This window comes from Alligator sinensis, unplaced genomic scaffold (assembly GCF_000455745.1).
Source record: "Alligator sinensis unplaced genomic scaffold, ASM45574v1 scaffold449_2, whole genome shotgun sequence".
NCBI lineage: Eukaryota > Metazoa > Chordata > Crocodylia > Alligatoridae > Alligator > Alligator sinensis.
Genome location: NW_005842831.1, coordinates 364294 through 388556, shown reverse-complemented (window position 1 = coordinate 388556; position 24263 = coordinate 364294). Strand labels below are relative to the sequence as shown.

At 43.4% G+C, this 24263-nt stretch overlaps 1 protein-coding gene across 5 annotated transcripts in view; it reads right to left on the bottom strand.

Annotated features, from left to right (window-relative positions):
• Window positions 1-24263, bottom strand: part of PIGQ (phosphatidylinositol glycan anchor biosynthesis class Q) — a 64455-nt gene that overhangs the window by 18071 nt on the left and 22121 nt on the right. For all 5 annotated transcript variants that reach the window (XM_025191559.1, XM_025191558.1, XM_025191557.1 and 2 more), the window contains exons 3-8: window positions 17968-18099; window positions 15540-15660; window positions 6905-7031; window positions 5682-5835; window positions 2747-2858; window positions 667-747 (exon numbers count right to left, since the gene is read on the bottom strand). In XM_025191559.1, coding sequence (XP_025047344.1) covers window positions 667-747; window positions 2747-2858; window positions 5682-5835; window positions 6905-7031; window positions 15540-15660; window positions 17968-18099 — 727 coding nt within the window. The remainder of the gene's footprint in view (window positions 1-666; window positions 748-2746; window positions 2859-5681; window positions 5836-6904; window positions 7032-15539; window positions 15661-17967; window positions 18100-24263) is intronic.

The following is a 24263-nucleotide window of genomic DNA, read 5'->3' as shown; positions in this document are numbered from 1 at the left end:
AGATTCCATCACTTACCAGCTGTGGTTAATAGATGCAAAACCATGTATCCCTTGCAGTGAATAAAACTAGCTTGCTTCTAACTGAAGAATCCCTTTATAGAGCATTTAAACTTCCCCTAATTCAAGCACTCTCCATTGTTGTACTACTTTTTATAGTTTTTTCTGTCAAACTATTTGGAGACCTATACTATTTTTATCCTGCTCCTTTCAAATAAGATGTTAAAGTTATGTGAAGGTTACAGGCTTTAGTGGGAAACTTTGCATCCAGGCCTCAAATGGTACTGGCTGGATTGGGAAATGAGTCCAACTTTTCCACCAAAGTCTGGCTAAGTAAGTATTAATGAAATAGGTTAATTTCCAGATGGAAAAGTTCTGGATCAAACCAGAAGGGCAGTCACCCCAGGAAGTGGGAGGGAAAGATTAAAAATGACTCCAGGGAAAAGACAGTAGAATAGATTGTCCCAATTACTTTGATTTTCTGGGAATTTCCTTCAGAGAAAGGCAAGTATGCATCCTGAATTCCATCTGCTCGGTGCATGTCAGCTGTATCAGAACGCTTCCCAGGACAGTCTTATGATTATCGTATTTGTATATGGATGTGAACGGACAAGTGTATATTTCACTTACATAGATAAGATGTGACCATCTCTAAAGGCTGAATCTTACCAGCGTAAACACCAAGTAATACAGTGCAGTGGTGGGTAAAAGAAACAGCAGGATCGTAAATAGCAAAGTGCCAATAAACAACTGGGGAAAAAGAAATAATAAGCAAATGTTATTAACAGTACAAGACATGTAAAGATTAGGAAATGTTTAGATTACAGAGACAGGAGGTTCACAACACTTATCCCAACACACTACTTCTAAGTCCATATTGCTAGTGAATAAGACATTTTTACCCTGAATAAGTAATGTCCCTCAATAATGACCCCTTTTGTAAGGTTCCATTTCTCAACATGCAATATGGGTAATACATACATTGCATCCTATCAGCATATGACTCCCTGATAGACTACTCCAGGGTTCTATTTTTTTTTTAGAACCCAACTTTTCAGTTGATACAAATCAGCAGAGCTGCAACAGAAGTCACAGAGCAATACTGATTTGTGCCATCTAAGGATCACATTCTTAATCTGAGATTACATTTTCCAAAACGGGAAAACCAGGGATCACCATTTCTGCAGAAACAGAACATGACCATGGTGTATTGCAAGAGAAAATAGCTGGAGAGCCCTTCTTCAAAGGGAGATCAATGCCACAGTTTAATGCATGTAAGCAGAGATGTACCATAACCCACCCCAACCAACAATTTTTTAATGGATTTTTTCCCCCAGTACACCCTCCTTTCTCACGTCACTGCTGTTGCTTAGCAAAGCCTTTTTGTGTTAGTATATCAGAAAGTCTTTTAAGGTCTGTGCCTTAAAAAGCTGTTCCCACCTGAGCCAATGACAAACCCCCACTGGTTTCAACAGCAGCAGAATTAGTTTTTTTACATGCCAAACACATTCTTATTATCCATGTGCAAAGAGAAAGAACCCTAAAATAGTGGAATATCTCTGATACTGCTGCTCTTCCTCTCCTGTCCTGGTGGGGTTGTCCCAGTATGAGTGTAAGAGGCCTAAGTTTGTCTGTTGCAATTTGCTGAAGATGAGCTGCTCTCATAAGTTATCAAATAGTGCTTCAGCAGAAATTAAAAAGACAAGGTCAGGAGCTGCATTGAAGCTACTCATCCTACCAGTCTATGGTATTTATCACTTCACCTGCAATTCTCATCTCAAAGCAACTGAAACTATTAAATAACAAATTCTTATACTTGGCCCCATTTGAGTGATACTTTTTTATGATATTTTTGAAATAAGGAGAGAACAGATTGGCTCTGTGTAACTTTCCCATTGTTTCTTTAGCACTGCAGTTTGAAAGGTAGATTGCACTGCTTCACAAAATGTGTTCAACATCCTGGTGAAAAAGCGTAGGCCAACCTCCAACTGAATGTGAAATAAATAGGGTCTTTTAATAGGAACACTAAGAAGTATGTTACTATGGCAACACTGCTGGGCACCACTTACTTGGTATACTATTTAAATTGCCTCCCTCCTCCGTATCTCCTTCCCTACCCATGTTCTGAGGGGCACCAAGTATCTTCAACTCCCATGGAAGTCACTAGGGCTCCTGGCAGGTGCTCAGTACCTCCCAGGATCAGGATCCTTTAATATACTGAAAAATGATTATAGTAACCAACAGCCCTGAATCTCAGGGCTGTGTTCCAGTGTCTCTGAAATGGGACTTTGGTCCTGAATCTGAAAAATGTGGTCCTGAAATGGCTGCCCTCCCCCATCTCCGATGTCCCCTCACTGCCAGGCACTATCCTAAGGACCTGCTGAGAGGACAAAGTCTGGTGCTATCTGAATATAATTATATTGCTTCCAGAGGTAGCCAGGGGGCAATTAGCCCAGCCACAGCACTGCATCAAAGCAGATACACCAATCAGAAGCAGAAGTGGTATAGACAACTTCTGGTTCTGGAGGTCTGTGGAGTATCCAGGACTGTATACTGGATTTGCAGTATAGAAGAAGAGTCCAAAATTGCGCTCGAGGAGCCAAACAGGCAATGTGCCAAGATCTGTACTTAATTTGGATACCCTGGAGCAGCCTGTGGACTGCACCCTGACTTTAAATGAGGCAGAATCAGGCCATGCTGCAGACTTTGCAGAGTATAATACAGCAGTTGCTTGATGCTTTGCCACTACCTGGTCCAAGTCATAGGAGCAGGAATCCACCCGCTGTCGCAGGACATTCCACTTCTTCCCACGGAATAAGCGCCAGAGAGATGACAACCCATAAATCTTCAGGCAGTAGAGCCTGTGCAAAGAGAAGAGACACCATGAATTAGAACCAAGATCTCCTGAGCCACAACAGAAACAGTTGCTATCACTCTCCACGCTGTCAGTTGAGCAGGGCACTAAATTGCTAAAGTTATGTAAACTGAAGGAAGCAAAAAAAGAAAAAAGAACAATGAGGATAAAACAAAATATTGAATAACTGCTTGATCAATGGCACCATCCAGCCTGTGAACTGAATGAGGAAGGGGCCCTGTGGGAAAAGAGCAGCATGTGATCATGTAATTAAAGACCATGATAATGCAGATACACAAGGGGGCACACACAACCTTAATTCTGGCATTCTCTTACTTTTGATTGCTTGATGTTGTGACCTCAATTTTCCTTTAATGTAGATTTTCATGCGAAACTGGTTGACTTTGAGAAGCAATGTACACAGCTTGATGTCATTTTCCCATCTTATCTGTGCCTGTCTATATCTAACCCAATAACTTTGGAATGTTTGATCAGTTCCAAAATTTCAAGGAATGTTCTGGGTATAAATGTCTAGATTTGGGGGAAAACTAGAGAACTGAAATAAGGGATACATGGAGCCTCTACAACTTATTTAGCAAACCATAGCTTCAAGCATCTCTCTAATTGTTTACAGATCAAGCAATCTGTTGATGGCACCTATTACCATTGCATCTCACCTCTCCTCATCTATTCAATGTTGATACTATGACACTCATAATAATCTACCAGACCAATTATGAGGGTGCAGGGAACTCTGGAGTGGGAAGGAGGAATGGGGCCACATACTCTTGCTTGAGAGGAAGGGAGGTGCAGAGAGATCCCTGTGCACAGTGGAGAGATTGGCAGAAAGAGAATAAGCATTGCAGCTTTGGCACATGGGGGAAGTTGGAGGACACAAAGAACCCCAGGTGGGTGGAGGGGATTCCACCTGCCAGAGGAAGAGTTGTAGAGGAGCCATGAAATGGAAGGGGATGGAAAGGCATTGCAGAGGGAGCAGCCTGTGGGCTACAATGGAGGTGTGTCCAGGGTTCAGCCTGCAGAAGCCCACAGAGTGTGTGACATCCTAGTTAAAATATACGATCAACTAAAACTCTAAACCACTATTGTGAAAGTAGTGGTGAATTGTCTTACACAACAAAGGAAGTCAGCTGGAAGGATCACCAACAGCTTAACAAGATTTGCATACAGCTGCCAAGGTGGGGAGGCTCAGTTCAGCACAGTAACCCACAGTGTCCCCAAGACAAGTCTAGCCTTGTGGCCTTACATCCCAGCTGCTTCAACCAGTGCAGACTTGCCTCTTTCCTCTGACTAATAATACACCTGCCCACTCCCATGCACTCAAGCATGCATGCCTAATACTGCACCTGCCACACCTTCACAGTCTATCTGTATACACATGCCTGCTTTCATTTGCATGTCAATGTAGTGAATTCACTTTAAAATTAGGACTCTGAATTCTGCATTGCCTTGATTAGCAAATGTAACACTAATGCAGCATACAGCTGTTGCAATACCACCCCCCCTCCGTTGCATGAATTGAGGCTTCTGTGGCAATTTAATGGTTGTGAGAGTTTTATGCTCACTTATCATTTCTCCTTTCCCCCTAAGGAGTGTCCTGTGAAGCTGGGCAAGTTTGCTGTGCTTCAGGCATAGGTAGCTATGCTTCTAACAAGGACACTTGAACCCTGCAGACTGCCATTCTAAAGCACATAAATTAGAAGTGAACAATATAAAAACTGCTTCAATCCTCTCTCCCTCCCCTATCCTGACCTTCTTACTGAAGGGAAAGTCCCTTATCTGCTCTACAGCCTGAAAGATGAATTTCCAGTAAAAAAGCTCTGTGGATGAGATTCCTGCTAGGCAGGATTGCTATGAATCCTAAACCCTCTGCTTACAGCATTCCTCTATACATCTAAACTACGATATTCCCTGTGACCTCTACCTGTCTGCTCTGAAGTTCACTCAGTTCTACTCAATGTACTTTACTTTTCCCCTCCTCACCACTCCAGGGAGGGGAGAGTGGCATCTCTAGTGATTATTAGGCAGAAGATTTCTTGTTCATCCCCTCAGCATGCTGTCTTCTCTGTCAGGACTGCTATTCCCTGTTGTACTTTATGATCCAAAGGATGCACCCATATTAATGCAAAGCATCAGCAAAAACATGCTTTGTTTTGAATTTGTTTCGCAAGAATAACTCTGACACACTCAATATAGAATGCGACAAACAAGCCTCTCTCTCTTACACGCCCTTGCCTGCTCAGCTCACACCCGCTTTTCTGTGACTGTAAAGTGCAGGTGGCCCTCTAGTGGGGCAAGGGTTGTAACACAGAAGCCATTCACCATCATTCGGGCAATCTGAAAGGTGCAACTGAAACTCTAGATAGATTACTCCAAACGGATGCAAATCTCTGCCGCAAGGGAGAGGCAGTGCATTTCTGGAAGCACATTAAAAATGCAGTATTTCCTTGCCCCTCCTCCCCCCCCAGCCACTGGAGCTGGGAAGAGACAGGAAGAGGCAAAAATCAAAGACTCTTGGAAAATTTGCTCTCTTTTATTCATCCACTATGGGTAATTTTACTTTTCTAACCAACTGCTCAGAGTGAATAGACAATTAGCTGTAACATAGTTAATATCCCACAGGGTTCCCACATAGCTCTGACAGATATTTCTGTATATTCAGACTCAGTCATTTGGATATAATGTAATTGGCCAAATTCATCTGTGGTTTAAAACTGTTAAAGTCAATAGGATCCCACCAAGGACTAACTGGGCGCAACATGATTTTGGGGATGGGCATATCTGATGATGCAAACAAATCACATTCACCCACCTGGCTCCATAGACATAGAAGCAGTAGATATGGAAGGTCAGGAGTGCAATTATGTCGGAGAGGATGGAAAGAGCCACAGTCAAGCCTAGACAGGCTGACAGGCCAACATACCAGAGGATCATCTCAATGAAGGGGGACATCAGGTGGATGTAGCCTAGTGGAAATTGGAAAGAATGACACTGTACAAGAGGTATTTCACCACTTGCTGGAGCCTCTAGAGAGAAAATTCTTGATGGCCTAGTCAGCCTCTCCCCCTCCCGGTCCCTCCAAGAATGTTGCTTCAGAGATCAAAGCCAAGATGACATGAAAGTAAAAATGGGAAGTGCTTTTAGATTGCCACCTTCCAATTACAATGATTGGCACTTCCCACCCTTTTAACTCTTAATTCCCTTTGCCCTGGTGTAGCAGGTGTAGAGAGGCTTGGGGACATCCGCTTACCCTGTGCAAAGGTGGCCATCTTACTCCCATATGTGGCTGACATTGTTGGCTAGATTTTCTGTTCGCTATCCACTGGGATAAATTTTTCAGGCACATGCTAATCCTTACTGATACACGTTCATCCAGCTCTCCTACCTCAACAGAAACCATCACAAAGCAGTTGCTACAAAATAATGAAGTCTATGCAATATATTTAGTAGCATGAAACCTCTTTGACCATTATTCAAGGTGGAGCAAAAAACAAGGCTGTGTTTGATTCATTAACAGCTAGTCACAGTTGCTAAGCCTTGTCCTACATGACTATTTCCCACATGCACATATCTGATTATCACTAGCGAGATTCTATTTCAAGATACAGATGCATTCATGACAAGTTTAAAAAGGCCATGCACTGAACCGAAGTCAGCTACAGGATGGATTCTGCATTTCAAGCCCAAAAATAAGGTTCCCCACCCCCATCCTGTCCAGCTACCCTTTACAGGGCAAAGATGAAGCAGCTCTGGAATCTTCTTTTGGACACAGGCCATAACTGGTGCCAAATGAATTAATTTTACTGTGCCTTTTAATTTTTGCCAAGTACCAAATCTATGCACTTTACTTATTTCACATAGCTTCCCTGTGTGGAACCTGGAACCCAATTTTGGTTTGAGTTCCCAAATCAGAAAGAATCACAAACCAGTATGTCCTTGCAATGACACACTTTGACTCAGATTTCTAGGACAACACAAGACACTAGGGAGAGAGCTGTGAAAAGGGAGGATGAAAGGTTAAACAACTGTACTTACTAATCCAAAGGTGAATGTGGTACAGAAAGAACCGTCCCAGCACCTGGTCCAAAGCTCGGTTCATTTTTAAACCAGCTGGCACTCCCATTAGCCATTGCAGCAGGTCCTGGAGCTCTTTAGCAACATGCTGCCAACACAAGATGACAATCTTAGAGAGTGCAGAGTGGTTATACTGTACATACGCAACACTTCAGATGCAACAAAAGCCTTTTCTCATCACTCCTGTACAATCTCTGAGGAAAAATACTGTCTCATGGGTGCAAAAAACCCCTACATTAGCTATATTAGAAACAACATGTGCAGCTTGATGAAGAGCACCTTTCAGAACTTTTAGATAAACACCACACAGGCGCCCAATTCTCCTGAGTCAGAAATCAGATCACAGATGACACTTCTGACAATACCTTTGCAACGTAGGAGAGCAAACTGGGTGATTTTCAGTGAAGGCAGTGATACATTTTCACAGATGATCGAATACTCAAGAGTGAGGGGGAAATGTAACTTTTTGAGTAAAATTTATGCAAATAAGCTTGGATTTTCAAAAGGAGCTGGAAGCTATAGCTTCGTTAACAAAAAGGTATGCTTTTTTTACCATAAAATAACTAATGCATGTTAGCTATCCCGCTGTAAAAAGCACAGCAGAGACAAGGTGCATTAGTTGTATGGCAAGGTAAACAGACAAGGTCATCCACAACCTACAGGGCTGGTTTTGCCTAACTACATTGTGGCAAACATTACAAGTCCTTTGCTTCCATGTAGGATTTCCTAGCCAGCTAATTATCTCTTCTAAAAAGCACCTTGATGTCAGTAATTTCAAAGCCTGAGGGAGTCAGGTGTCCAAATCACTTAGACTTCTTTGAAAAACCCAGACCCCCCCCCCACACGGAGTAACTGTGAAGTTCACATGTGAGGAGATCTAGACTTGGTGCCCAACCTTGATGGATGATGGGTCTGTTTTCTTCTTGATGCATATGCATCATTTCTATAAATGCTAAAGTCACAAATTCTCTGCCCAGAGAAACATGTACCCATCAGAGAAAAAACTGTATTTATTAATCAACAGTTGGGGGATCATTTGTGAAATAATTTTCTACACAGACACCCAATATGTTTAGTTTAGTAGCACAGTTGCAAGCTACATTTTCAACATGAGCAATGTTTCGTTTCACAATAGGATAGACTGTACATCACATTGATTTTCTCTGCCCCTGCATCCCTTAAAATATCTTATTGCAAGCTAGGTCTGGCTTGTACCAGTGAATTTTGCCCTTGTTGTGGAGAGACATGTGCTAGATACTTTATAAATAGATCTCTTTTAATATTTAAAGAGTTAGAGCTGTAGTTTAGCAAAAGGATTTTTTAGTTTAATTAAATATTTAAATGTTTGAGAGCAGTCCTTGAGCAAGGTCGTTGTCAGCATGGAATATTTCTGAAGTCCTTTGATGGCTACAGTTTAGAGTTATATTCTGACTAAGGCGCAACACTCCTGTAAGGTACCACTGGGTATTGCTGCTTTTGAAGGTGAGGGCTTTCAAAGCAAGGCCCCAGGATGTAGTGTTTTGTGGTTATTTTGCTGATGGATGCTTTAGAACTGATCAACAGAAAGAAAAAACAGACTTAGGAGATGACCTAAGAATCCAGTCCTCTTGCTGTAGTCATTAATACTGTATGTTTTTCACATTAATAGAGGAAACAAAGTGAATTACATGGAAGTCATTTCATTAAGGGGCTGTGGGAACATCACCAACCTAGAATGAGAAGCTGAAGTGGTTAAGATCATATCACAGTGGAATCACTGTCTTGTTTAATTGCAGCCCATTTGTTTTTCTCAATACTTAGAGGTTTTGTTGGGGATGTAAGATCAAAGGAAAATGACACAGGAGGCAACAGGGCCCCATTGGGATATCTCAAGAAACCCAGAGCAAATCAGAACTGCTCAAAAAGCACTGTCTACCAGATATATGTTGGTACAATGCCTACTATAAAAAGGGCTCAGGCTTCTATGCTTGACCCTCATAGAAGCCCCAGAATAGCAAGTTTCAAAATAATGTCGTTCACTCCTTGTTTTGCTTCTGAATTAGCAAGGAAGTTATTTTAAATGTCTGGCTTGGGGTGTAACCAATTATCACTAATATAGCTCCAGAAGTCTTTGTGGAGTTATACCCTGCACAGGATCAGACACAGATAATTAACCGGTTTCTTCCCCACAAAGCATAGAGGTTAGAGGCTTATATAAAACTGATATTGAGGGATCCAGTTTTCACAACCACAATACTGCATAGAAAACATACGGGCTTAGGTTTGCTTCTCTTTAAGGCAGAGAAGTGAGGAACTTAGTGTAGATTTGTTGTGAGAAGACAGAATCAGGAGCTGCCATCAGGGAAACATGGGCTGAGCGAAGGGAGTAGAAATGAGTGTAGGAGACATAAAATAGATAAAGAAGGTTATTTGTGTTCACCACTCTATGTTCTGACAGCTGACACTAAAACTGGCCCTTCACTCTGCACACTGCTACTCCCCAGGTGTCTCTGAATCACATCTGCTTCATTTACTGATAAAAGCAACTTGTTATTAGAGTCAGCACAGCACTGCCAGTCAAGCTGTGAAAGAGGGAGCTGGAGCCACTGATGGCTTTTTGCCACAGCAACAATTGCCAGTTAAGTGCTGATTTAAGGATCATTATCACTGGGGTGATGAATGATGGGGACAGAACACAGCTTGATTCTCACATAAGCAGGTGGAGCTTGGAGTGTTGGCAATTGGAAAATGAGAAAATGACTTCCCTGTTATTGTTTTGTCCTAAAACTAAGGCTTGTGAAAAGGGAAGAAAGTTTTGATAAGTCCTGTAAAGTCTAACCCAGATAGATTCCAAATAGCATACATAAGAGGAGACGAGTAGCAAAACATGTTGGCACTTCCAGAAGAGAGAGGCAAGGGCAAGAAGAGTCTTGTTATGAAGGTGAATATCAAGAGACAGCAAGAAAAACATCACACTCCTTCTCACACAGTTAAAAGCTTTTTGATATAACACTGAGGTGATTGTTTTTTCTAAAGCAAAGCACTGTAGAAAAGAGATTAAAGAATCTTATTTTTATTTTCCAACATACTAATGCAAGAAGCCCAGAGGCCAATGCCATTAGCAGATCTGGTGCACGTATCAGAACTAGAATAGCACAGAACACTGGGGGAAGAAAGTCATTATACAAAGAATTGTGAAAGTTTCTCTCAAATGTGGCAAACTTCCCCCAGTCTGAGAAAGTTTCAGTGATGGGGATAATGTGTACCAGATGGAGATGCAGCAGCAGAGAGAATCCCACTGCAAAATGGCTATGAAGAGATTTTATTGCTGAAATGGGAAATTAAATGATGTTGGTTAGCACCACATGTGCTGAAGTCACCAGGGAGGCATTTCCCTGGACGGTGCAGACCTGCATCTTTTACGTGCACTTCAGGTCTGATACAAAGACAACTGAAGTCAATGAAAAGGCTGCCATTGAATTATGGACCCAATCTAATGCCTGGAAAGTAGAAGAACTAAACAGTAAGAAACCAGTGTGTAGAAACTGTAAGTAGCATGAGGTTGCACAAACAGTGATGGAGATACCCAGGGATGGATCCCAGGGTAGGAGGGGGTGGGGTGCAATTTCACTCCTCCTTGATTCCTGGTGTACCCAAAGTTTAAGACCAACTGTCTGGAAGTGGCAGCAGCATTTCTATTCAGGCAGCAGTGAGGAAGTCACCTGACTTCATGGCTCATTATAATCTACCTGATTCCATTTAAATTCTTCATTCCACAGCTGTTAACAACCATTTCTCCTTTTTTAATGGTCTTAAGGTTCCACTAACTAAATTGTTCTTTTTCTGCAATTCTACTATTTTTTAGCTGCTCCTGGTAATGTAGCTCTTATTATACAACCCTGAAAGCTGTTTTTGACTCTAGCTAGAAACATTAACTCAGGTGTGGAAATAACCTTCTGTGAAATATTGACTACACTGTCAAGATGCTCAAGAAGGCTTGATTTTTTTTTATGAATCTGAAAGAGATGTACATTTAATTCTAATGGCTACAGGACTAAAGAAACAACATCTTTGTATTATTGTTGCCTACTTTGTTGTGTTTTTAATACATAATGTATGATACAACAAATGAATGCACATTCCAATAAAGTTATATTTATATCTTGCTTCAATTTTAAACTGAATAATAAATCCCTAGCCCTCTAGCATGTTAGTAAAGCTTCTATTTTCTTTTTATGTGGAGAAAAATGTGTGTTGAGTTATAAAACATGATGCACCACACCATCTTCTCCCCCCTTTTCAAAAATTTAGATCTGCCAATGGAGATACCCACAGAGCAACACCTTGGAAGAGCAAGGGACAAGTCAAATTGCTAGGAAAGTTCACTGAAGTGAACATCACTCTCTGTTTCAAAGGCATTAAAGACTACTTTTGTAGAGAGTCAGGAGGAAGTAACAGATATTACAGCCTGCAGGCGGGAGAGAATGATTTATCTGCATGATTGAAAGAATGATAAATTCTTATAGCCTGGCCATCCAGGAAAAGTGATATGGTCCAACACATTTCAAGTACAGTCCATCTGCCGATGACACTGGGCAGATGGAATTCTTTTCAAATCCACCTGTGCATGTGGAAACCTAGCCAGAAGTCATCTTACTCTCGGACTTGCAAATAAATAAGATTTCAGAAAGCTGAGCAATTAAGGGCAGCACTAGAGGACAAATGATCTTCCAGCTAAAAACATTTTCAGAATGTTTCAAAAAACTTCAGATGAGTAATTTAAAAAAAGATTTGGAGGATATACCTCACATTAACCTTACAGTCAAAGCATACATTAGCAGGGTACAGATGTACTCTAATTATTATCATCCTCTTTTCCTTTTCTCACCAGTCTGGCCAAAGAAATGACTGAAACTAAAGCCACCCTTGAAAGTTTGACTCAGCAAAGTAGTACTGTGTAAGTAGCCCTGCTAATCTACAACCACAGATATGTGTAACTTGTATGGTAGGAGAACAATAGACATTTTACTTGCTGTGTCTGGGCTCTATGGAAAATGTGTAGAAAGAAGATCCCTGGAATGCTGCCCATGGTGCCCATTATGGTGTTAGATTATAGAATCTAGCAAATGGATCAGCAATAGGAGAGATGCAAGTTTCTCCCAATAAAGAGAAGAGAAGGAGAAAACAAATTGCTAGAATTCCCCACAAGGCAAACTAAAATACCTTTCCATTTAGAAGCTGAAAATACAAACTGAAGACTCCTGAAAAGAGCCATGAAGACAAAGATGGCAAGAGCCATTCCTCTTTCCCAGACACAAAGGAAAAGGGACTTACACTGTGCAACTTTATCAAAACCTCCATCACCTGCTGACATGTCTGAGTCAAAATGACAGACCACACCCATATTGAGATACAGCATCATAGCCTCAATGTTGCAACTCAAGATCTGGTTGCACTCACTATATTTTCTTGTAGAGACCATGCTCCTGAATGTAATATGCATCCTGGTTTTTACAGACAGCTTGAAGAAAAAAAAAAGACAGGTCGCCAACTAATACAGTGTGCAGGGTCTGGGGCCATGTGCTGGGTCCAGTCAAGGGCTGCATACCAAGTCTGGCCATGGCATGAACCTATGCACTGGCCCAATCCAGCTCACCAGGTTTAGGGCCATGTGTTGGCTCTGACCCGGCATGCTGGGTCCAGGGCTGTGCACTGAGTCTGGCTGCAACCAGACCCTGTGCACTGATTTTATCCAGTGCACAGGGTCTAAGGGTGTTCACTGGATCTGATGCCATGTGCTGGATCGGGGCCAGATCCCATGTGTTGGATCTGGGGCCATGTGTCAAATTTGGCACATGCAGGCCCAATCCAGTGCGCCAGTCCAGCTACAGCCAGGTTCTATGCGTTGCCTTGAGCTGGTGCACAGGGCTCATCATCTGGCCTAGGGGCTCCCCACAGGTCTGGAAATTTGGCAGCTGGAGAGCAGTAGCAGTATTAATTGCCATTAATTGCAATTAATGCTACTACTTCTCCCCCACGGCCAAGTTTCTGGATGCATGGGGATCTACATTTCTTGCATATAACGTGCACTTAAATTTCTCCTAGCTGGTTTGGGGAGAAAAGTGCATGTTTATTTGAGAAAATATGGTACTGCATTTTTCAATTTCCTACAACACCACTAGGGTTTACCATACGTTTGAGTTTTCCTGGGTATGTCCTCTTTTTCGACCCTCTGATCTCCGTCTGGGAGATTTTTTGAAATCTAAACCAAGGTCTGGGATTTTGTTCCACTCCACTGGTGATTGGAGGCAGCAGGTGCACATGCGTCTGCGTGTGGACACACATGTAGCTGGCATGCAGCCTAGCAGGGTCATGGAAGCAGCCCTGGCAGCTGGATGCAGGTAAGTCTGTGGGGGGTGGGGGTTGGAGGGTCAGGGCTTGGGGACTGTCCAGGGGGCTGAATGTGTGTGCATGTCAGGGGTGTGTGGAGGGGATGGGTGTGTGAGGGAGGGCAGGTGCCTGCTGGCACTGGGGTAAGCTGTCCAAGTGCTGGGGCTGTGGCAGGGCAGGGCAGGGGTTTGGGACCTGCCCCTCCGGGGGGGGGAGGGATGGAGGCCCTTTGAGGGCAGCAGGGAGCTGCGTGGCTGGGTCAGCGGCACCAGGATCAGTGCCCTTGCTTGTGAGGCCAGGCCAGCCAGGAGATGCTGCCTGGGAGCACAGGAAACCCAGCTCAGGACAGAGGGTGCCACAGGCCTCCCCTCTTCCCTCCCACCCGTGCTGGGGCCAGACTCACTTGGCCACTGCCCACACAAATTGGAGCCACCACACTTCGGAACAGTCAGGACAGGGGCAGTTGGGGGCCCCCTCCGGCAGAGCTGGGGGGGAAACAGGGGGCTGCAGGTCAGGAGCAAGGGGCACCAGCATGGCTTGGGGGAGGAGAGGGACTGTGGATTGGGAGTGAGGGGCACGGACAGGGCCAGAGGCCTGTAGGTCAGGAACGAGGGGCAGCAGCAGGGACAGGAGGCTGCAGATTGGGAGTGAGAGGTATTGGCAGGACCAGGGAGCTGTGGGTAGGGAGTGAGGTGTCCCCCTGACAGGTGTCCTCATTTTTGGAACTGGAAATTTGGTAACCCTAAATGTCAGTGGTTCTTTACTTACTGAAGGTGGAGCTCTTACAGAATAATTTATACATATACACATTCACACACAATTATATATGTATGTATTCCCTAGATCAGTGGCATTCAAGCTTTTGGCTCCACAGGTCAGATGAGTCGCACAGGGGTGGTGCATGGGCTGGATCAAACCTTGTGTGCAAGGATCAGGCCATGAGATCCAGAACTGTGCCCTCCCTGCCCCACACACAGGAGATTAGGCTCTGGGGGCCTGGCACCACCCCCTCCCACCCTCCACATGTTGGGATTGGATCCTGGGGGCCTAGTACCATCTCCCACCCACTGGGATTGGACCCTGGGGCCTGGCACTTCCCCCTGGAGGCTCTTCACACTGGGATTGGGTCCTGGGATCCAGCGCTGTCCCCATCCAACCCTGCATGCTGAGATTGGGCACCTCATTCAGAAATTACTATTCTTAATTTTTCTTAAACATTCTGGAAATGGGTCTGGAAATCTGGTGGTCACTGCCCCCCCACTGCCAAATTTCTGGACCTGGGAAGAGCTCCATGGGCTGGATGACATGACACCGTGGGCAGAATCTGGCCCATGGGCTGGAGGCTAAGCACCCCTGCTCTAGATGAAAGGATTGTTAAACAAGAGCTAACTCCTTAATAAAGTTTCCTGGATTGAAGGCATGGCAGGATGGCACATTAAAGACTTAACTCATTCTGAGAGACATAAGCTTTCATAGGAGACGGTTGATAAGTCAGCTAGTCTCCAGGGTCAGAATTATTTATTGTGCCCCTGGTACTATGGTTATATTGCAATTCCTATATGTATTTGAGTTACATTCAAAATATAAGATACCACACATCAGAAAACCAGGATGTTACAAGATATGATTGTCTTTAGGTAATTTATCCTAGGCAGTTAGGGCCTATAGTGGGTATGAGGGATGGAGTTAGAAAAAAAGCAGCACAGGAGATGGTAAGTTTTGCCAGTTTACCATTAAGATGCTGAGTCTTTGAGAGGATTTCAGTTTTATGTACCCTAGAAAGTTACCACCTTCAAGTTCACCAACAAAATGTTCTTCTTGAGCAGAACTGCCTTGTCTCTTCAAACTTTTTTTCTCATCAGTCTAATGGTTTCTGAAACCTAACTGGGCTATTTTTTTTCTTTTCTTCAGATGCCCCAGAAAAAACAACAACTTGACAGAACTTCCTCTTAACTCCATATTCAAAGTATCTAGCCCGATAAGGACTTCACTCTCCAGCCTCAGAGCTATTTACTGTGCCCATGATATAATTGCTATGCTGTAAGGAGGAAATACCTTCCAGTAAACACCTAATTAATATTAATTGGATACTAGGATGAGAGCTATGCTTTCTCTGATTAGTCTTAGTGGATTTGATTTGAAGACTTAATTAGTTTGAGGAGACCTGATTTTTGTGACTTTACTCAGGGCTTCTTTTCTGTTCATGAACAGTTCCAGCCAGACTTACATCAGCTACTGGGATGAGTGTGTCAGCAAGGTGGCCAATCCGATTCTTTCTGTACAACCAGGACATCAGCAGTATCCCCAGAGCCACATCAGCAAGGAGAGAAACAAAGATGTTGGCTTTCCTGTGTTCCGGATAATGAGAAACAAAGACAGAGCAGAGGAAGAAGGCTGCTTACTGTTTCAGTAACAACAATCACCAGCTAAATTTACATAGCACCTTTCAGCAATGAAGGATACCAGGGCACTTACCAAAGGTATAGGGAGGGATCTGTTTGCTATATTACTGCTATGCTGCAGTCTTTGATTAAATGCAGCAGTCTTTCTGAGCCAACAGGACTGAAAAATAATAGTAATAGTCTTTGTGTATATGTGTGTGGTATCCATGCATAAAAAACTGGAATGACATTATGGGAGGGTGAGATAGGCAGAATGTAAGCATTTAACTTGTGATTTAATGCTTTCACTTAGAGCAGTTATATAGATTGGAGGTCTTTCCAAAAGATATGCTTTCATTTAACTGCTTATACTTGGGTTAAATAGTTTTTACCTACAAAATAAGATAGACTAAACTCCCCCTCATGCAGGAATTTCTGAATAAAATTCCATGGCCTGGCTTGGGCAGAAAAAATCACACTATACAATGACAATGTTACTTCTAGCCTTAAAATCTACTACCATATTTCCTGGTCTATAGATTGACACAGTGTATGAGTCAAACCCATTTTTCTGATCCAAATATTTAGGAATTTAATAGATCCAGTGTATAAGTCAACCTAACTTTTTGGATCAGAAATATGGGGTTGACTTGTACTGGTGCCTGTGCACCCTCACTGCAGACCGGGCACTAGCGGGGTGGACACATGCCACAGTGCTGCTCATAGGGGATGGGGCCAGGCTTGGCACTCGGCTGATGCGGCCCCATCCCCTGCGAGCAGTGCTGCCTGGGCCACGACAGCCGAGCAGAGAGCCCAGTACTGCTCACAAGGGACAGTGATACAACGTATAAGTTGAGGTTGAATTTTAAGAGTTAAAAATTGGGCTTCAAAACTTGACTTAATACACTTTGAAATATGGTAATCTATTTTTCAGTATTCCCTGAAAACCCATTACTGTAGAATTTGAAAGTCCCACTTACTAGGATTTGCAAAGTGCTGGCCATAGGTGATTCAAACTCTATCTCTGAGATCTTTGCCTTTCCTTCCTCTACTCAATGTGGGGTGGGTCTTGTGTGTATGTATTTTTCTCTGTTGCTTTGATTGTAGCTCCCACTGTGAAAATTCCTCATCTTTAGTCGCTTCAGGAAGGATCCTCCAAAAGACTGGAGTAAGGGAGTAGCTTCCTACCCTTGTGGAACCTGTCCTAAGACCTCAGTTTTGTTTCTCATCTGATTACTTCCACAGTGATTAAATAAAAGGACCTACAGAACTAGCTATAGTCAGGTAGAGTATATGAAGGTGCTCTACAAGCTTTCCTTGTGCAGCTCTGCCAGCACATCCCAATCCAGTTTCCTAAGGTTATGTTTCCACCATCTCTGACCATACTAGGAAGCCCTGCCATGGAAATACCCCGTCTACTAATTCCTAGCCTGCATCTAATGAAAGAATGTAATGTCACTGCTTTAAGAGCGATGCACATGGGCCAATAAGCATACCTGAGACTGACAATGGCGTTAGACATCAATAAGGGTGCACCTAACAGTGGTCATATTATCTCTTTTCAGCATTTGGAGTGGAAGGAATGGGAGAAAGGGGGCAGGGGGAGTTTTCATGGTGGTGCTCCCTTGCACAGTTCCCAGCAGAGTAATTCAGGGGGCATAAACATGATGTGAAGGGATCAGGATTATATTAGAATCGAAATGATGACAGAAAAACTCTTCTCTCTTCCTTGACCAAAAATATTGCTGTACAACTATATGATCACTGTAAAACTAGATGTCTATCTCATAAAAACAGACTTAGGACCAGATCCTATTTCATTTTTCAAGCATATAAGTGGACTTAAGTGTCTAAGTGCAATTCTATCCACTCTGTTCAAGGTAGTAAAGATTCATTAATGCATCTACTCTTGTAAAACACCACCATCTGACCCTTAATACTGAGTCACAAAAAAAAGCAGTGAGGAGGATGAAGAAACACACACCTTTTGATTTAACAGTTTTTCAGGGACTTGAGCTGGGTGGAACGGGTTTTTATTTAGGCATCTAAATCTGCTTATGGTGCCTAATCAATGGAATAGAATCTGGCCCTTAGTATCAGAAAAACAAATAAATTACAACCACTCTATGGTACCAGAGCCAGGGGAGGGAGAGTTTCTTGGCAGCTAGAGCAGAAATTGTTTGGTTCACAGATAATGAAGGCTCCAGCAGGAGACAGAGGTCATGAACTCTGTGAGCTGTCAGATTAGGTGTGTATATAATGTGCACAGCATACCTCATTAGCTGTGGCTGGTTTTGAGCCTTCCTGTTACTGCTGATGACCTGGAGGTGCTCTAACCGGTGCCCCAATTGTTCGCAAGTTGAGAGTTTGCTCCATATGAAACATAAAGGCCAAAACTTCAGCACTCTGCAAAAAAACAAGGGGAATGAATCTCTCCTGGTTAATTTTGGCTTTGAAGCACGTTGTATGATATTCAGGAAAATTCCCGTGCAAGACGTTTCAGGTGATGGCAAGATTCTGTACACATATAAATAATATGAATGCAGACAAAATGTAATAAATATTAGCGATAAATTCCCTCAAGCATTAGAAAGACAGGGAATGTGGAATGAAAGTGGTCTTTCCAAAGAAAGATATTCATACTCTGTCCCCATACAGATGCCAGTCTCACAGCTTCCTGTGTGTACCTCTATAGCAGTATATCAAACTTATTCTCCAGAAGAAAGAAATCCCATTTTTAACTATAGTCTGTAAGTCAGGGTGTTCAGTTAGGGTTGCACATTATTCTTAGTCCACAACGAGTCTTCTATTCATGTCCAGCAGAGGTCTGTACAGATATCAATGCTGCAAATGGTTTTTGTGTTGTAATTAAACTTTTAAACTGAGAAGGGTTTGGGGGTGGGGAGGGAGGGACTGCCCTGCCCTCCCCCCCCCCGACAAACCCAAGTTGGGGTCTGGGGCCAAGTAGTGGGGTTAAACTTTCCTTCCCCCAAGTACAGAGCTGCCCTGCTAAAAACTTACTGCTGGCTGTGACTGTGGACTACAAATCCCGGAGGCACCTGGAAGCAGGAAGAGGAAGTAATAAACAACTCTGCAGAGTCCAGCTGCTGTGATTCTGGACTGCAAATCCCACAGACCATGGGGGCAGCAGGAAGAAGAAACAAACACACAGTCCATGCTGGCTACCTATCAGAGAGCTGTGCTGTAGCACCCAGCGGCTTCTGGCCTGAGCCACTGCAGGCATGTAGCTGCATTTCCTGAATCAAAAGTGAGTGTCTGTCTAGTTGTTTCAAAACTTAATCTCTGCATCTTAGACTAACCTGCAAAGATTGAATCGATTCAGCCTTGGGCTTTTTGACTGTCTGTGCTTAGCCCAAGACCAGAGCCTAGTGAAAACAATGGCTGAAAAGCACGCAGGGATGGCTGTTCTCCAGCTAGGGAGCAGGAGGGAAGGATTCTTTGCCTGTCATTCAGGTTCCAGAGGGTCCCAAGGATAGCTGAATGGACAGAAGATGGCTGTCTGACTATCTACCCCACTCTTCCCCCACCGCTTCCCTTGATAAGGGGAAGCAGAGCACTGTGGGATGCCAGAGAACCAAGCAACTCCCTGTTGGGCCTCATGGCTGAAGACTACCACTGCTACATGCCATTGTGGCGACTCTGAAGTGCTGCTCCAGCTGGGGGCATGGTTAGGGCAGCATAACTGTATAGCACTGAGGCACCCTGAGTTGGAAGCACCATAAACTGGAGTGGGATTCAGAGTGCTTCAGATGCATGTCTATCCATAGCTTTAGTGGTATAATCTTGTAACATACTGTACTTGGGATTCTGTGAGGACTAAACTTAGATCCCAACATAAGCAGTATGACTCCTTTACAGAAGTTAACAGAAGTTTCCCTATTAAGGGCAAGGGGACTGCTTCATTTATACCTGCTTCTTACTTATCTCATGGAACACTTTGCTTATCTCTTCCCAGTCTCTTGCCATGCTTATGTCAGTTTCACTTAGTTTGCATACATACCACATCTATGCACATTATTCTACTTTGCTTTTGAATTTACACTATCATTTATGGTTCTTTGGATTAATCTTTTATTACACCAACTTAAATAGTTGGAAAAAAAAATTTTAGCAAGCTTTCGGGTTTAAAAACCCTTTGTCAGTCTGAGGAATCCTCTGCAGTTGGTGTGTTATCTTCCTGGACAGAATGAATAGTAAAGAAGCCAGAGGCTTGGGATGGTATGCATGCAAGACGGGCAGTCAGTGAAGATGTAAACTGAGAAGTCAGTGGGTGAGAGACAGGCTGGGTTGGGGGCAGAAGGGGGATTGATGTAGCAGTTAAATAGTGGAGAGCTACCTGGGGAGTCAGATGTCAGGCAGGTTATAATGTATCATAAATCCAATGTCTATATTTAGTCTATGATTTTTTGTATCCAGGAGGTTGATGAAGTGAAGTTCATAGGCTCGTCTCTGAGAAGCGTTCTGTAAGTTAGCTTTGAGGATTAGAACCGAGAGATTGGAGAGAGAGTGGTTTTCTTGTGAGAAATGTGCCCCCACAGGTAATTGGGTATTCTTGTCTTTGATAGATTTCCAGTGTGTGCTCATTCTGGTGCGCAGTTGTTGTTTGGTCTCTCCTGTGTATTTTCCATCAGGGCATTTGGGGCATTGGATGAGATGTATTACATTTCTGGAGGTGCAACTGCAGGAATGGTGATGGCTCTGTTGCAGGGTGTAGTAATTGTAGGGGTGGTGGAGATGTGTTAGCAGGTTTTTCATTTCTTATCATGGCATGGTCTGGATCCATTTGGTGTCTTCTGGGCCTTAGGAAAAGTTTGCTTCTAGTGATGAGGTTAGCAAGGTTCGGTGCTTGTTTGAAGGCTAGGACGGGTGGTTCTGGGAAGATCTCTTTAAGAATAGGGTCTCTTTCTAGTATGGGTTGAAATTGTTTGAGGATTTTCCATATAGGTTTGAGGGAAGGGTGATATGTCAAAACCAGCGGTGTGTGATTTGTGGGGGAGTTTCTTTTGTACTGCAGCAATTCTTCATGTGGTATCCAGGCGGCTCTTTCAAACGTGCGATTCATCTCTCTGGAGGAGTGTCCTTGTTGGGTGAAAGCCTTTTTAAGATTGGTGAGGTGGCATTTTACATTTTCACTGACTGCCTGTCTTGCATGCATACCAGCCCAGCCTCTGGCTTCTTTACTATTCATTCCATCCAGGAAAAACACACACCAACAGCAGAGGCTTCCTTAGCCTGACAAAGGGTTTTTAAGCCTGAAAGCTTCCTAAAAAATTTTTTCCCCAACAATTTAAGTTGATCTAATAAAAGATATCAGATTCACCCAAAGAACCCTGTCTGCCTATGTCCTTAGACCAACATGGCTACAACCTACACCCCACTATCATTTATATCACTAGTGAATTTAGCCCAGAGACTTTCATGAGACTTACAGATGCTTCCTCTGAACTTCATTTAGCTGAATTTTGCCTGTGGTTTGGAAATACGATTATGTATTTATGACTGGGCAGGATAAGATGCAGACTAGGTTCGTGCTGCAATTTATGTATCAACCTAGCCATACAAATCAAATCCACAAATTGTGTGGTTGGCATTAAACCATGGGTGCCCCTCAGGGCCTCTTCAGCTACACTTCACAGAGGGTTTGTCAATTGAAAATCCAAAGCCCTGAGGGCCCCCACTGATTCAGATTTTTGATGCATCAGTTTTGAATTCAGTGCTGCACACTGTGAACCAGTCTCTCTAATTCAGAGCCTTTGAGTTATTCACCTCTTCACTTCAGCCACCCACCTCACAGCCAAATTATTGCACTGCTGTTCCACTGGCCTGTCAGGAAGTAACATCCAAAGTGACAGAAGAAAGAACACGTGTTGAGGGGGAGGAGGAACAGCGGGTTGTCACACTGGCTGCTGATCCTGAAGACTCGGGTTCACACATTTGTTGAGGCACTAGTGGAGATGAGTTTTCTTTTGTGATCATGGTCTCAAACTATGGCCTGAGGAACCTTTGCTGAAGTAGAGAATCCTGTTATACAAGCAGGGGAGTAGCAATGGAAGGTCTCTCATTAGAAGGTTGTCCACCAAAGGCTAAAGGTGAGGAAGCACTGTTCCAGTCAACATCTGCCACCTCTTCCAAATTCAAGTAGAAGACAGCAGGATTGGGGGTTGGAAATCTCCATTGCCTGAATCGATCCCCCCTTCCCTTTTCCCCTGCTCCTCACTAGTTTAAAAGGGTGGTGGTGAAGAGATTGATACCAAATATCAGGAATAAGCAATTTTGAAAGTTGTTTTCTTTTCTGAATCATAAACGAAAGACACCTTAATGGGCCTTCAATATAAAATACCACAACTGAACTTTAGGCAACATTAATACCACATCTAACCTGGGACAGCACCCCGCCACCCCACCAGCAGCAGCAAAGAGGTAATAATGAATATACAGATTTCTAGTGGCTGGGGCTCCAACCAGCCACTGTTGAAGAGAAGCCCAGCACTGGAACAGCAACAGGCATGCTTCAAATGTTTCATGAAAATCTGTGCAATTCCTCTTTGTATTATCCTAAACTTTCCTCCTTTTCTTTGTACTAAATGTCATGAAACCCAAGATCCATCCCACATTCCCAGCCAAAAGAAATAACCTCCAAAATATATTGAGAACAGACGCATAGAGAAAGAGCTCAATTAAGTGGTTGCAGGATTCATCACAGAAATTTCCATTTGTAATAACATCCAAGCAAGAAAGCCAAAAAAGCATTTCTTCTGTAGTGTATTATCCCTGCAACGCATGGCAAGTTGCCACAAATGCTTCCATTTGTTTATCAGGCTTACAGTACATGGAATGACTTCTTAAAATGTACCGGAAAACACTTCTAAATGGCTTTTATATCATTACATTACTTAAACAGACAAGTACACAGCAGTAGATGTAGAGTAAATGTCTGGGGCCTCTCCAAATGTAAGCAATTTCAGCTGCAATCGAATGCCCTCCGCATAGTGAAATTATGATTTTTCCAATCCAGATCATTTGTTCCAAGAGCGGGGGTGGCCCCTCAGAATCTGGATGAGAAGCCATCTCTCTGAATCTGGACTGCACACAAGTGTTAAAGCTCCATTAACTAGATTATCTTGGCAGCCTTGTTGCTCTCTGCTACAATTCCAGGAAAACAACCTCCCATCTGGATGAGGCATTGGAGGGGTCAGAGGATGTCAGGAGGAGGCCATTACATGGCTTATTTTTAAAAAAACTAGTGTGTAGAGTTGCCTGCCACAATATTAAATAATTCTAATGCTTCTGGTGATGCACAGGGGATCTTTCAATTGTAATGGAAGTTGTGCCCAAGAATCTCTCAAAATCAAGTCGCAATTACCACCTCTAAGCACAGGGTGGTGGTGAAGAGATGCCTATATTTCAGATCAATGTAGTTTTTATAGACTACATGGGCATTTTTAAGTCTCCTTCACTACATCCAGGTAATGTTGTTGACCAGGCAACCCAGTTTATTTTCTGAGATGATTACCCCCTCCTGTTTTCTAGTTGCATATACAGGCAGGGTGCTTAGAATGGAAATATGAAATAACCCCTAAAGTTGGGCAGATACTAAACTTGATCTTCTAAATTTGATTTTAGCCCACAAGAGGCTGAGAAGTGATCCTCCAGTTCATCAGAACTAATAATTCCTCGTACCCCACTCACTCCACAAAATTTGAAACAAGGAAAACAAGGAAACTTGATCTTAGTTAGCACAAAGGGAAGATGCAAATGTTAGAACTGAGAGGCCTTCCTAGAAACACACAGAAGGCCCTGCTCATTAAACCAGAGAACTGTTAGTTCATACATCCCAGCTGATTTAATCTCTTTCCATCAAATTAAACTTGAAATACCTTATATGCAGTATATGATGTCCATCTTTTAAAGTGCAAGCAGAAGCTCTCTCGGCACCTTTCAGCCACAGCGAGTGCCACTTTAAGAAGCTCAGGCAGGGAAAACTCCCCATTTGACTCTCCACCTGATTCTGTCCCCAAAGAGCTAAGTGATTCCCAGAAGCAATTACCCCAGGTAACTGCTTCTTTCAGAAGCTGTTTCCAAATTGCAGTTTACCTGAAGTAAATTTTATATAAGACATAAAACACCAACATCATTTTATTGTGCTTAGGGTCTGGCTACAATGGGCTTTGGAGGGGTGGACAGTAGGGCTGTGTGAAGCTTTGGGTGTTGATTCGATTTGGAGGAGATGCGGCCCGATTCAGTGACTGAATCTCCAAATCTGAATCGAATAAGGGGACCAATAAAAAGGTCTGAATCGATTTGAAGCTCTCCAAATCTTTGAAAAAGATTCAGAGAGCTTTGATGATTTGGGCAGTCCTCGGTGGCTGCAGCATGGAAATGGAGCTGGACTTGGACCTGGTAAGTAGGGGCTGGAGGAGTGGGGAGGGGACCATGGGGGGATCCCTGCCAGGCTCCATCCCCTGCCTGCTCCCCCAGCCCCCACAACCCCGCCCGCTCCCCCAGCCCTCCTCCATGGCTGCCCCGCCCGCCCCAGCTCCCGGTGCTTT